A 13,979-nucleotide genomic window follows, 5' to 3' on the forward strand; every position below is an offset into this window, starting at 1 on the left:
ACTCAGAACTCCTGGAGTTATGGCCTTGTACTTCAGGAGCTCAGTGGGAAGCATGATACTGATTTCTAAAGACTTGTTAAGTGTAATAAAAGCGGCTTGTACTTCTTCATTGCTGCTTTTCCGGTTTTGTGGAATATTTTCATCTGAAATGGAAAGTGCCCTGAGATTAAATTTTTGCTGAGAATTAGGAAGGCTTTTCCTGACTTATTAAATCTGTTTTAATCTAACCTGTTGATGTTAGTTTGAGATACCTGTGACTTTCTTAAAGTAGCTTGGAAAAATTGTTTAATGTTTTTGATAATATTCTAGAACATGACAGCCCTGTGCCAGATTTTGAAGAATTATTGATATAGACAGAGGGAAATTGGTTCATGTACATAGCTGTTCTTCTTTAAAAGCTGCTTCTACCTCACAGTGTGTCTGATGTGCCAGAGCTGTCTGCATCTCTGCTGTTGTATATCTCTGTTTTGTGTAACTGAAGCAATAAGCTTGACCTGTCCTGACATTCCTATCTGTTTCTGGACTGATGCCTTGATTCTGTCTCTCATATGTTTTTTCCCCCTCTGTTGTCTTGTACCAGTTTCTTTCAGTGCTCTGTGATTATCTCAGAGGATAAGATTTTGGACTGATGCCTAGCTTGTGTCTCTTTGTATTTCTCTCCCCCTCTTTCTTCTGCCCTTTCCCCACCTTTTTATGCAGGTCTTGTTCAACGGTGTGTTGTTATCCAACGGGATGAAAATGGATTTGGGCTGACAGTCAGTGGAGACAATCCAGTCTTCGTGCAGTCAGTCAAAGAAGGTAAGCAGACATGCTAAATATGTTAGCCAGAGCGCAGCCTACAGGGTTTTCATGTGAGTCAAGGAAACGCATGCATGAGCTGGAGGAGAAGACTACAAATTCTTTCCTTAAGGGTGGGATGGCTGTAGCTATCGCGAACTCTGGCATTGGTGTGCAAGGGCAGCATTGCACCGTTCAAATGCAGTGAATCCCCTCTCCTGCATCTGATGTGTTTGGAAACTGGCATCTTGCACTTGAGGAGAAGTAAATGAGCACATGTAACCTTGCAGGATTGTGGCTTAATGTATGCACTGCAAAATGAGAACAGAATTGCTGTAGCCTAGATACTCATTAGATTTTAATCTGGTGGAGGAAGGGGAAGCTTGGGTGAATATGGGAAGTAATTTTACACGCAACTACAGAATGCTTAAACCATTTTTGCTTTGAGAGACTGTTAAAAATGGAACTTAACTATTTCTTGCCCTCTAGATGGAGCAGCCATGCGGGCTGGAGTACAAACAGGTGATAGAATTATCAAGGTAAGGGCATTCAAAACATTGGGCAGATGGACTTTTTGTATTAAATGAATTCTTTCAATGAAAGCATGTAATTGATATGTCTGCACTGGTGTTTGCATTAGCCTGTGGGGATAGCAAATGGTCTTAATTTTTCCTGTTCTGGGGAATGTGCAGTAACCATGGGAAGCTCACTGCTGAATGTTAGTTTCGTTGTGGAGGACACTGTCGTTTTAGGACCTCATTGGTGAGTCTAGTACCCTATGAAGTTCAAACAGCTCACCAATAAAAGAAGTGATGGTGGGGATGAGCACAGAGTTATTGATAATTACCTGTAAATAAATAGTCTCCTTTGATTGTTATTTTTTCCCCAACTGCTTCAGATCAGTGTTCTCTTTTAATCTCAAATAGCTAAGAAGTGAAGCCAGTGACTCAAAAGACCCTCTAAACCACAGCTGCAAAATGATGTCTAACAGAGACAGAGCTGGGGTTTCAACCAAGTGTATAAATTATTGGATTCAGTTAGCTAGCCTGAGTATTTTTCTGCACACTTAGAGGTGTTTTGTTGTTGTTTTTGTTGTGGTTTTGGTATGTGTGTATGGTTTTCTTTTTGTAGAACTGATTAACTAACTGTAAGAGAGAAATTGTTTATCTGGTAGTGTGTAAAAAGATATTCTAATGGGGAGGGTAGGGAGGGGAGAGGGGAGAGAAATCTCTTTACTTGTTCCTCACTCTATTTCACTGCTTATTGTATAGCATATGATACCCAGAAAAATTTCTGCCTGGATTGGAAGTCAGCGGTTAAACACTGCTTTTTTCCCTCCCCCAGGTGAATGGCACTCTAGTAACACACTCAAACCATTTGGAGGTGGTAAAGCTGATCAAGTGTAAGTAAACGCTGATTCCTTTTTTTTGGTCACTGTGCTCCTTTAAAGCATGAAAGAGATATTTTTAAAAGATCAGTGATTGTTTCAGCTATCAAATGGCAAGGGCAAAATATAGCTATGTTGTTGACTGCTGTACGACTGATCTGAGAGACACAGGGTGTGTATGAGACAGATGCACTAAAGAGAAATTTGAGGTAATTTTGACAGCTCAGATTTAAGCTGATGCAGCTTATGCAGCTTCTCCTTTGCTTGATGTTTGAAGCTTGATATTTCAACCCTTGCCCATACATCTTCCCTTGTTTTGATTCTAATTTCGGTACCACAGTTACTCATGCACTGTTAATATAGGCTCCTGTACGATGCTTGCAAATTACTGATGTTTCTGAACAAAGTGAATTCTTGGTTGATTTTCTTGTACAGGAGAAAGTTGTTACTGGTTCATTCCAAACTATCACAGTTTAATCTTTGGTATCAGCAGATGTATGTGATTATTACTCTATCTTGGTGGACCAGAAATTGCACTGTGTGCTTTCATTAGGGATGATTATGATGAAAAGCATTGGATTACCTGAAATTTAAATGGAGATCTCTGGAGTGGAGCTGACAGTGCTGTCAGGTTCTCTGATGTGAAGAATAAAGAGGTGAAGAATGGTCTGAGTCTTGTCTCTTGAGGGAGAGCGAATGTCAACTGTAGAAATCAGCAAATGTGTCTGAAGCCTGGACTGTTCTTGTTCTCCCTGCAGCGGGCTCCTATGTAGCTCTCACTGTTCAGGGGCGCCCACCAGGGTCGCCTCAGATTCCATTAGCTGATTCTGAAGTGGATCTGGCAACATTTGGGCATATGTCTCCCATCATGACATCTCCCCATTCGCCTGGCACGTCGGGAAATGCAGAAAGGATTACTAGCCCAGTACTTATGGGGGTAAGATTTAAAGTGCTCTTTCCAAAGAACCAGTTTAGCAGTGGAAAAAATGTAGTCATGTATTTTCTCTCAAAGGAATTGTTTTGTTCTTCTTGCACAAATCACAAATTGGAATTGGAATTTTTGTCCTGCCACCAAGTGGGCATTTAGCCACATGGAGAAAAAACATCTTGGGAGTAAACATTCTGTCCTATCTTAGATAATGCAAAGACAGATGAGGGTTGTTCACAGGTTCTTTGAGATATACTGCCAGAATTGACATGATACAAGCTCTCACAATGTCTGTCCAAGCCAGTCATTCCGTAACTTTTATTAACAATTGGACTATAAAGCGCACACATGTGCGGCAAAGAGCGAGGAAGGTAAATAAGCAAATGCTTCTGGTCAATTTGGGGGGGGGGATTTTGTTTGGTTTGTTTTTATGTTTATAGCTATGTTCAAATGTAGGAATGAGTGGTTACATCCTATATAGGATAGAGCATAAAGAAACTTGAACCACTTCTTGTAGGGCTCTTCAGTGACCACGTTCAGGAAGTAGGTGAGAAGTGGACATATCCATTTCCCCTGTCTTGCCTATTCCCAGCTCCACCAAAAAACCTGACCCTTTAATTCCTCCCTTTTTCCTAGGAGGAGAACAGTATTGTCCATAACCAGAAAGTGGAGATTCTGAGAAAGATGCTACAAAAAGAGCAGGAACGACTGCAGGTACTGGAGTTGCGTATGTTCAGGAGAGATGGAGGAAAGGGAAGAGGATGATGTAAATGCAAAGACAGACCATTGAATTACTAGTTAGTAGCATCCTCATTTCCTTGCATAGCTTGTGTTTCAGCTTGTCTTTGCTATGTACTGGCCTAACATCAGAGGTGTCTGATCACTCTTAATGATCATCTCTTGAGTTTTTAATCCTTGATAGGATAGGGAAAAAATTGAGAGAGACCTCAATTTGGTCTAACGCTAGGGCACATAAGTATCTTTCTGTCTCACTGAGAGTCAGTTCTCAACAGAAGTTACAATCTACGTGGCAGTTCTTGGTTTTGTTTTTTTCACTGAGTTTTTGTGCCTTCAGGTGTATGCTCAACGTGGCTGTGATTTACTTGAATAATCCTTGAGAATGTGCATATTTTCATATTGCACAGGAAAGGGAGAAGGGCTAAATAAAATAGACGTTCTGTAGCATCTATTTCATATAACAGTAGGTGTGCAAATGTGCTGTTTACTATTTCAGTTATATTAATAGAATGAAGATTAGTAATAAGTTGTAGATCTAAGTTTTGTTAGTGAGGAAATATTTAATTGAAAGAAAGTTCATAAAATTATTTTTCAGTCTCTGCAAGAAGAGTATAGCCGATCACCCACGTCACGACTGCTCAAAGAGATACAGGAAACCAAGAAGCACATTCCTCAGCTGCAAGAGCAGTTGTCCAAAGCCACAGGCTGTACTCAGGTAACAGAATGTGTCAGGCTTCTCTGCAGCATGTTCCAGGTGAAAATTCTTAGGGGATGATGGTATTCTGGGCAAGCAGGAATTCCCTACCAAGCTCTTCTGTGTTTCCGCAGGCAGATTGCACCCCCTAGAGTTGTGACTTGTAATTACTCTTGCAGAAGCTATCACACATCACATACTGAATGCGATGGCAGTATGTGAAGTAGATGATACGGTGGATTTCTGAATGTTCCTTGAAATATTGCTTTTAAAGTAGTAAATGCAAATTATGATGTGTTTATTAGTCTATCTTTTAATACAACTTAAACCTTTGAAGTCATTCTTAGTGAAGAATGTAGAGCTGGAAGCTTAAAACAGGATTTTTTTTTTTTTTTTTTTTAATGTGTAAGTGAAGTTTTTATCATTCTCCTCCTGCATTTGAGTTTGAGTCCTGAAAAACCTGTGAACTTCCTTTTGTCTTCTCTTCGAAAAACATTGCAGCCTCTTTTGGATACATGAAGATAGTTTCACAAATAATGTGAACTGTGCAGTTCTTGAAAGAGATGTCTCTTGAAAAATTCCATTGCTCTGTGCTGTCTCCCAACTCACTTTATCTTTTTAGGATGGAGTTTTGTCCTCTAGATCTGTGACAGAATCGCTGCAGATCAGTGAAGTGGAGGCAGAGAGTGGGGATAGTCTGAGCAAACTAGATTACAGTGGTGACAGCTCCCGACCAAACAGTGACATTGCTGATGTGAGTATTGAGCAGCTCCACATCTTTACTTCTATACTTTTTTGGGTTTTTTCTCCCTGTACAGCTTTTTTCTGAGTTTGTGCTGTCCTGCTTATTATTCGTATGTACTATGTCTCAGTAAGGTTGTGTGTTACAAGCATAGGCTTCTAAATATACACCAACTCTGAGAAAGTGTACTGTACTGGTTTTCGATCAGGGACTAGGAAAGAAATATTATGGGTTTGGACATTTTTCCAATATTTTTTTTCCTGGCATACTCCCTGTTATGAGGCAAAGAAAAGATGGATGCCAAAGTCTTTCTCAGAGCTGAGATGCAGATTAGAGTGTCTTTTAAGAGCATGTTAATATTCCTTTTGTGGTAGCTGTGACTCAGATCCAGGCAGTGGACAAATTGTCATAAAAATGAGGAAGAACATTACTTCTATCAAATGAACTTCAGTTACTGCCAGCAGTGAAAGCACTTAGTCTGTTCAGTTATCAGCTATCAATCTTTGTGCTTCTATGGTGGTCTTATTGGAGTGCCTTCACCCCTAATCCTTAATTAAGATACTAAATCCTTAATTAACATAGTAGCTGATAAGCGTGAAAGAATTGAGATGCTCTACTTGGGCTTTGACCATAAGTTTGTTGTTTAATTTAGGCATGTGGGTGATAAGCTTGTAAGCAATTAGAAGTCAAATGAAGATGGGTTAGCTGTATCTCCAAAACGTGAACATGCACAGCCCTATTAAAACAGCGTGCCCCCTCACCCACCTAACTGAACAAGACATTATTTATCATTGCATACAATAAATACAGAACAAAGTTCATAGTCATCTTCTGAATAAAATTAATTCTGCCAGTACTGTGAATGATACTTGATTCCTAAGATAGCTGATACACCAAACAGTAGCATTTGAATCCAAAGGGACCCTGAGAAACTTAAGGATTGGGGACAACAGAAACCTCATGGAGGTTAACAAGAAGGTCAGAGTTCTATAGCGGAGGGTGAAATAAGTCCATGCATTAACACAGGCTAAGAACCGCCAGGCTGGGTAATAGCCCTGCTGAAGAGACCTGGGAGTTAACAGTGGACCCAGCTGAAGATGAGCCAACAGCACAGGCTTGATGCAAATAAAGCCAACTGTGTACTAGGCTGCATGTGAAAGAGGTCTGCCAGCAGAAGGAGGGCAGTTACTAGCCTCTTCTATGCACACTGATGAGACTACACCTGGAATAATATGTCCCTTGTTGGGAGTCCCTCCATTCAAAAAAGATACTGAAAGATGGGAGAGGATTTAATTAAGGGTAGTTTATAAACTATGAGAAGACATTGAGAGAGCTAAGACAAGGCCAAGAAGTGTAAGAGCAGATTTTGCAACACTGCCATTACTCAATGTTAGAAACTTTCTTTTTGAAACTGAGTCTGTGTATGTTAGAGCTATACATTGGGTTTCTTTTTTTTTGAAACTGTGCATGTGAGTAATACAGTTTAGAGTTCAGCTGTTCATTCCTCAGCTGTTCAACAGTCCACTGTGTGAGAAAAGTGTTTTGTCTGTTGTGACTGAAACACTTACCATACAGTTCCTACTTTCCTGGATTTACTGCTACTCATCAGTATTAAACTTCTTTCCAGAGTCCTCGGAGTGGCCTGAAGGATCGGATTTATCTGGATGAGAGCCCAGAGAAGACTGAGATTCAAGATACTGTAAGTCCAAAACATAAAGCGTGATAACAGCTTCTCTTGTAATGGGCCCATTAAAATCTTGCTCTTTTTTCTCTACTTTCTAGATGGAGCATGCATAAACTTTACTTTAGATAATAAAATGCAATTAAAATTGTACTGGGAACGTTAATTAGCTGAATAAATGTTTATGGCACTTAAGAACAGGCCCATTTAAGAGATGAGAAATATATAATCGGCAGTAAAACAACTGGAACTAAAATAGCTAGGGCTGTTATGCAAAGTTTACTCCTTGAGTCCAACTCCAAAAGGAAAATAATCTTTACTTTAGGATATTCGGTTGTTATGACACTGGCAATGTCAAGGATGGCCTTGAGATGGGATGAACATAGAATATGGCAGTAACTGCTGATCTGTCTGTGTTGGCCTTTTTTTTTCTCTCTCTCTTAGAATGACTTCTGAAGTATTTTTTTGTTACTTTTCTGATTTTCCAAAGTCATGTTTCTCCATTTATAGTAAAATATTATTTGGCTTATGCCACATGCTTAGTATGCTGAGCAGTCTCTGCAGATCATGGAATTGGGTTTGAATCAGCTGGTTTGACATTTCTGAATGCTTGCAACTTGGAGCATTCTAAATGGGATCTCGTAACTAAAAATTTGGATAAGGATGAATAAAGGCACTTGGGTTTCAATTGAATTTCTAGAGAGAGAGAATTAAAATGATATCTTCAAGTTGGTTAAAGAAGGTTTACTGTCCCACGAGAGTAATAGCACTGTACTTGTCTTCCTTCCCTTCTCCCATCCCAACTTGTACCAGGATTCTCAGTCCAGTGTTGGAAGTCCTTCTTCCCGTATGGGACCTCAGATCATTGGAGCAGAAGATGATGACTTTGATACTGAACAGGAACAGGTGGGAATGACATTTTCTATAGTTAAAAGCCACCTTTTAGCCTCAGTCACCTTTTTCCCTCCTTGACAAGAATTGCTTTCCTCTATGCCTACACTTTGTGTTCCATGACTTGTTTTTATTGAACAGTTCTCATGTGGGGAATTAAGAATTAGGGAACGTGATTCCTTGTTACTGTTGATGATGCCAGAGAGTAACACTTGGGCAGTTTATGTTAATACACTATCTCTGGTATTCTATTACTCTTTTTTTCTTTATATTACTTTAAGAAATTCATTTGCCTTATTTAATTTCTTTTTCTTTATTTAATTTCTGTTAACAGGCCTCCCGAATTGTCACAGTAGTATTGCTGCAATGGCTTTTAGTATATTTGTTCTGAATTTTTCTAGCTATCATTTGCTCTGAGCTCTATTTCATTATATTGTATTCAGTGTGCAGGAGAACATTAAAAAGAGGTTTCCATATGTTGAGATCTTCCTAGGATGTTGGAACAGCACGTCACAGGTTCTGGAGTAGATCTGTTTTTATTTTAATTAAAAATATTAGATGCTAAGCTATCAGAACAAAGCTTTTTTACACAGTAGCTTTCTTGACTAATTGAAGTAGTCTCCATGTGTCTCAACAGATTAATGGACAATGCAGCTGTTTCCAAAACATTGAGCTCCTGAAATCTCGCCCAGCTCACCTGGCTGTTCTTCTGCATCACGTGGTGTCCCAGTTTGACCCTGCGGCATTAGTAAGATATTCTGGAATTGTTTTCCCAGGCCAAATCTGTCGTATTAACCTGAGTGTTTCATGGTCTCTTTGTCCTTGTATAGCATTATCAGTGTCATGGCTGGATGAGCAAGGAAGGAAATGCAGATCTTGTGTGCAGGCATGAGGGCATTTCAGATAAATGAAGAGAAGCATGAATAGAACTGCTTTCCATATATTCAGCTATTTGAAAACAGGGTTTTAACTCCTGGAAGTGTTTTATTCCATGCTAGTGAAGTAGGATTATTTGTCTTTATGGAAAGTCTGATCCTTCTTTTCCTGTCTTTCCCTCTCCCTCTCGTCTTCCCACTGACAACAGGGGCAACCTAGCTGATTAATCAAGGTTTCCTGTGCAATCTGGATGACTGAAGTTAGCTTGGAAGTCTTTCAGTCCAGCAGTGTTGATTTCCTTGAAATGTGTGAAAGAGAATTCAGAGTGGCGTTGTGAGAAAAGTACTCATGGTGTCTCTTAATTTCTTCCCTTCCTGTTTCCCACAGTTGTGCTACCTTTACACAGACTTGTACAAGCAGACCAACTCCAAAGAGACTCGACGTGTCTTCCTTGAGTTTTACCAATTCTTCTTGGACCGAGCTGCAGTAGGTTTCAGTCCTTCTCTCCCATTCAAGCATATCTAGCAAGTTGGCATGAGAGAGCAAGTTCTTCCTCTCTCATAAACTGGGGGGGGGGGGGGGGGGGGGGAAAGGGGGGATGATGTAGGTCCTCCAAAATCAAAAGCTTTTTGTTAAAAATATTTCCAGTGCATATGAGAAAATGAATGGTGTAGAGCCTCAAATGCTTGGTAACTCCATGAATCATTGGCAAAGCATTATTTGTTAGAAGAAATGATCTTGTTATGTTATGTGTAAGGTAACTCTAGCTATTGTACATTTCCTTCTAGTTAATAACTGCTGTATACGTTGATGAGGCTATTGCAGGGATTGTGAAATTGTGTGCATCTGTTGGAAAGCCTGAGAAATTTCCTTACCACCATAAATTAGACTAAGATGTAGTGGAGCAGAGGCTAGTACCACATACTTTGATGAAAGAATCCTTGTGTAGTGTAATATACATTTAGGATAGGAGTGTCTGCCATAATTCCTTCAAGTTTTCAGGTTGTATGCCCTCAGCTTTTGAGGGCACTGTTCTGTATGATTTGTGTTTAATAGGATGGTTTATTGTATATGTTCTCCCAGTCTTTCTTTTCTTTTTCAGAATCTAAAAGTTCCAGTTCCAGATGAAATCTCTGTAGATCTAGGTAAGGCCCTCTTGCCTGGGGTATCTTTCTTTGTCAGCCTCTGCTGTCTGAGGCTGTTCTGAAATGCATGTAAGAATGCTTGTAATGTACAGTAAAGTATCGTGTATCACAGGGAAAGATGAATAAATGTTTATTCTGTTTCTTGATTAGGGCTTAACACATGTTCTGATAGGTGCAAATGTGGGGGGAAGCACTGGGTACAGCAGCATATGTGTTTTTAGTCTAACAGTGGATGTGACCAAAGCTGCTTACACCTCATGTACTTAAGTTCGTATTATCAGCAACTGAAAGGCAAATGGGTACTTTTGACTGAGTTAAGGTGTGTCTGTGAGTGATTTTATTCTAAGACAGAGTAGGCTATCTCTGTTCTCAAAATAATAATCTATTTACTTTTTCTCCTAACTTGCAGACAAAAGAAGGCCAGAACTCATTCCCGAAGAGCTTCATCGCCACTACATACAAACTATGCAAGATAAAGTCTGTCCAGAAGTTCAAAGGCATCTGGAAGATTTCAGGTAGCAGTTGTCGTTGTGTTTAAGTTCATAAGTGCCTTCAGTCAACACATCTGATATCAGGGAAATCCAAACTCAAGGATCACAGTAATTCATCTTGGACTGTATAAGAAAATAGCGCTGGAGAGGGCTTCTCTGGTCACCCTGTGACCAATCTGCTGTGGTCACCCTGTGACCAATCTTTGAGTGTTTTTGACACTGGTGTTGCAAGTAATGAATTGCAAACTGATAAATACTCTAGAGCTTGGACTCGTTATTCCTAGAACCTATTTGAAGCAATTTCAGAATATTGTCAGTCCTTCTAATTGTGTTTGGGCAATAAACTGTCCACTTTGGAAAGCTGTCATGTGCATATATTAGAGGAATTAATTTGCCCTTTCATGTGCAGACTGTATAGCAAGATGAAGTGCTTCTAATAGACATCTTCATAGCTAAATGTTTCTCACTTCAAGTATATGCTTCAAATATACTACAATGTTGCAAAAAGAATACCTACTTTTGCCTGACCCACATAATGGCTGCCTTTTAATTATTCTCTTCTGGTAAAATTGATAAAACTGTACCTTTCCAAAGGCTGTCTTAGCTCTGTTTTCCTTTAAGTGAAGATGTTGTGGAGAAATGTCATGACTTCTCCGTTTTCATACTGAAATTAAAAGTAGAACGTTTTTGGCATTCTGAATGTCAAGAGGTTGCTTTTTCTTATTACAGGTCAGTATTCAATTTCTAGTGGTAATTCTCCGTCTCTGTATTTCAGGCAGAAGCGTAGTATGGGATTGACTCTGGCAGAAGGAGAACTCACCAAACTGGACGCAGAAAGAGTTCGTGACCGGAATGCAGTCGAGAAGGAAAGACAATGCGCAGAGCAGATCATTGCCAAAATTGAGGAAGTCTTGTGAGTAGCAGCAAGTGTAATTGTGAGAGTAAGAGAGGTTCTGCTCTGAACTCAACAAGAGCAGAGCAAAGGAATTGGGAGCTAGAAACAATGCAACATCACTACCTTTCCATTGCTTCCGCGGTTTGCTACTAACGTGTGTTTGAGTCATAGCCAAAAGTAAGCTAATAGTATGCAAAATAAATAGTAGTAATAATAGTAAGATAAAGTCTATGTAGCTTTTCAAGGAGGCTACTGTTGAACTAGCAGGAGCAAAGCTTCCATTGTTGCCTTATGCATTACTAGATCCAAGTCCCATTTTTTGGCTTGAACATGGTTAACCTATAGCTTCAGAACCATTTTTTTTTTAAGGTGAGCTAAGGCCAGTGTTCCCAACTGAGCCTTTGGGATTTTTATGCTTTTTTTCTTGGGACTTCAAGTATTCCAGAGGATGCTTTGCATGCAGCTGCTGACGCTTTGAGTGGTTGTGACTGAGTGATAATTGATAGTTAGCTTTCTTCTTTAAATTTTCTTTTGTTTTCAGGATGACATCTCAGCCTCTGGAAGAAGACAAGAGGTAATGCAAATGTCATGGATTTAATCTGTGAAGTAAGAACTCCACTGCTTAAGAACTGCATTGCTGTTGCTTGTTTAGTTGGCTCTCTTCTGCTGAGTGGAACGAGACAGCCCTCTGCTGGCTGTAACCACAAACTGTCATTTTCTAAATCTGATAGCATTATTACTTTGAATTCAGAGCAATTGTTCTCAGTCGGATAGTCTGAAGTTTGTTGCTTTTGTTTCAGACCTGGAAAAGAGCTACTGTGCTGAGAGTTCATATGTTGTTTGGTTTTGTTTTCCAGCTGTTTCAGCTCAATCTGACATACTTATCCTCTGTACAAACACCTTCCCTTGTTCAGTTTGTTTGACACCATGTGGTATCTGGGTAGCTTTTGCTATACTGTACAGTAACCAAACCTTTTACTGTTACTGATTTTTCATACTGTAACTCTAAGCTATAATACAACTTCAAATATGCATTTAGTATATCAGTTTTGGACCTTCTATGTAATTTTTCAAATTGTATTTTCATCTTTTAGACAAGTATACCTTTTATATACTGCATCTTTTGTTTACAAGAGGACAGATTCTGTTATTGGCTGAGTCTTTGTTTCATATAAAAAAGAATTGATGACAATTTCTTTCAATCTAAAAACGGTTACTTTTTAGTTTTGCCGTGGAACCTTTGCATTTGACCTTTTTCATTATCTTGACAAAATGTTTTTCCCATTTCACCATATCCTCCTTCTCTTTTTTATTCTTTTGTATATATTCTGCAGTTCCACAATGCAGTATGTGATTCTTACTTACATGAAACATCTGGGAGTCAAAGTTAAAGAGCCTCGGAATCTGGAGCAGAAGCGTGGCCGTATTGGTTTCTTGCCGAAGATAAAGGTAGTAGTGTCTTGACCAGAGTGCGTTTGTTTAAAGATGTCTAGTGTGGGTGTTTGATTAGATTTCAAAGTCCACTTTTGCTTAACACATTGAAAGTTGGTATGATTTTGCAATATTTGTTGCGTCAAGAAGATTTGAGATTACTGAGCTGCAGAGAAAACCTAACAGTTGAAATTAGTTTCTGTATATGTTTGCAGACACCTAAATTAAAAATGAGTGGCCATTTTACTTTCTTTATCCATCAGCCTAAATTCTAATTGCTTGCTTTCCATAGTTCTAGCCTTATAAAAACTTTGATTGAAAAGTGATTCATATAATGCAATCTTGAATGACTTGTAGATCTTTTTTAGGCTAATTAAACTATTGGCCTCACTGGTTTTCTTCCCAAGAAACTTGGCCAAAAATTCATGCTTCATAATGAAAGAAAACCACTCTCTCTGCTGCCCACAGTGCCCCAGTTATATAATGAATTCTTTCACCAACTCTCGATCTTTGTGAGTGTGTTCGGTCTTATCCCAAAGCATGTGGGTGTATATGGTCACAGTAACTACTTAGGTTGATCAGTGTTCCAGCTTCCTTTGAAATGTAAAGGCTGTCATGAAGAGTCCTGTGCTGATAGTGTGAAAAGGTTAGATGAAGCATTAGCATCTCTTCCAAGGTGGTATGATAAATTGTGGTTCTTTTTCCCAGATTAGAGGCTGTATTCTTGTGGAGTTTTGGAGTCACAAGATATTTGCCCTTATGGAAACAAGGTGCTGCCGGTCACTTAAATTAGTCTCTCGCCCTAGGAAAGAGTCATTTCTAGTTCCTGATGAGTTGGAAACTGGGATGTGTGTTTTTTTGCTTTTTACAGATGCATCTCTTAAGATGCTCTGGCTCCCTACTGCCAATCTTCTTGTACACCACTTATAATTTGCCTATATGCTGCCTTCATCTCTTTCCTTCCAGGATGCTGAACCCTGAATTAGATGACTTGATACAAAAACAAGCTTCTCATATCAAATTGCTGCAATTCTGAAGAGTTAGACAATATCTCAGAAAATAACTGAATCTGACCAAATGAGTTAACTGTTTGCTTATTTTTGTTGTTGTTGTTGTATATTAACTGCAGCAAAGTATCAAGAAAGAGAAAGAAGGAGAGGAAAAAGGCAAGAGAAGAGGCTTCCCTAATATTCTGGGACCACCAAGGAGACCGAGTCGACACGATAGTAGTGCAAGTATGTCAGACGATAAAATACATGTTCCCTGACTACTAGTCTGAAAGCAAGCTGAGGTCTCTGCTGTC

General features: G+C 39.3%; 1 protein-coding gene across 4 annotated transcripts in view; it reads left to right on the top strand.

Moving 5' to 3' along the window:
• The window catches only part of ARHGEF12 (Rho guanine nucleotide exchange factor 12), a 78,226-nt gene that overhangs the window by 40,438 nt on the left and 23,809 nt on the right, over positions 1–13,979 (top strand). For 3 of the 4 annotated variants that reach the window (XM_062594378.1, XM_062594379.1, XM_062594381.1), the window contains 17 exons: positions 700–798; positions 1,267–1,316; positions 2,122–2,179; positions 2,923–3,101; positions 3,729–3,806; positions 4,426–4,545; positions 5,147–5,278; positions 6,894–6,965; positions 7,761–7,853; positions 8,476–8,586; positions 9,102–9,200; positions 9,817–9,859; positions 10,269–10,374; positions 11,126–11,263; positions 11,787–11,819; positions 12,580–12,694; positions 13,806–13,911. In XM_062594378.1, the coding sequence (XP_062450362.1) occupies positions 700–798; positions 1,267–1,316; positions 2,122–2,179; positions 2,923–3,101; positions 3,729–3,806; positions 4,426–4,545; positions 5,147–5,278; positions 6,894–6,965; positions 7,761–7,853; positions 8,476–8,586; positions 9,102–9,200; positions 9,817–9,859; positions 10,269–10,374; positions 11,126–11,263; positions 11,787–11,819; positions 12,580–12,694; positions 13,806–13,911 (1,632 nt within the window). The remainder of the gene's footprint in view (positions 1–699; positions 799–1,266; positions 1,317–2,121; positions 2,180–2,922; positions 3,102–3,728; positions 3,807–4,425; positions 4,546–5,146; positions 5,279–6,893; positions 6,966–7,760; positions 7,854–8,475; positions 8,587–9,101; positions 9,201–9,816; positions 9,860–10,268; positions 10,375–11,125; positions 11,264–11,786; positions 11,820–12,579; positions 12,695–13,805; positions 13,912–13,979) is intronic. The other variant, XM_062594380.1, reaches the window with a different exon arrangement.

The sequence above is a fragment of the Rhea pennata genome, chromosome 24 (genome assembly GCF_028389875.1).
Source record: "Rhea pennata isolate bPtePen1 chromosome 24, bPtePen1.pri, whole genome shotgun sequence".
In the NCBI taxonomy this organism is placed as follows: domain Eukaryota; kingdom Metazoa; phylum Chordata; class Aves; order Rheiformes; family Rheidae; genus Rhea; species Rhea pennata.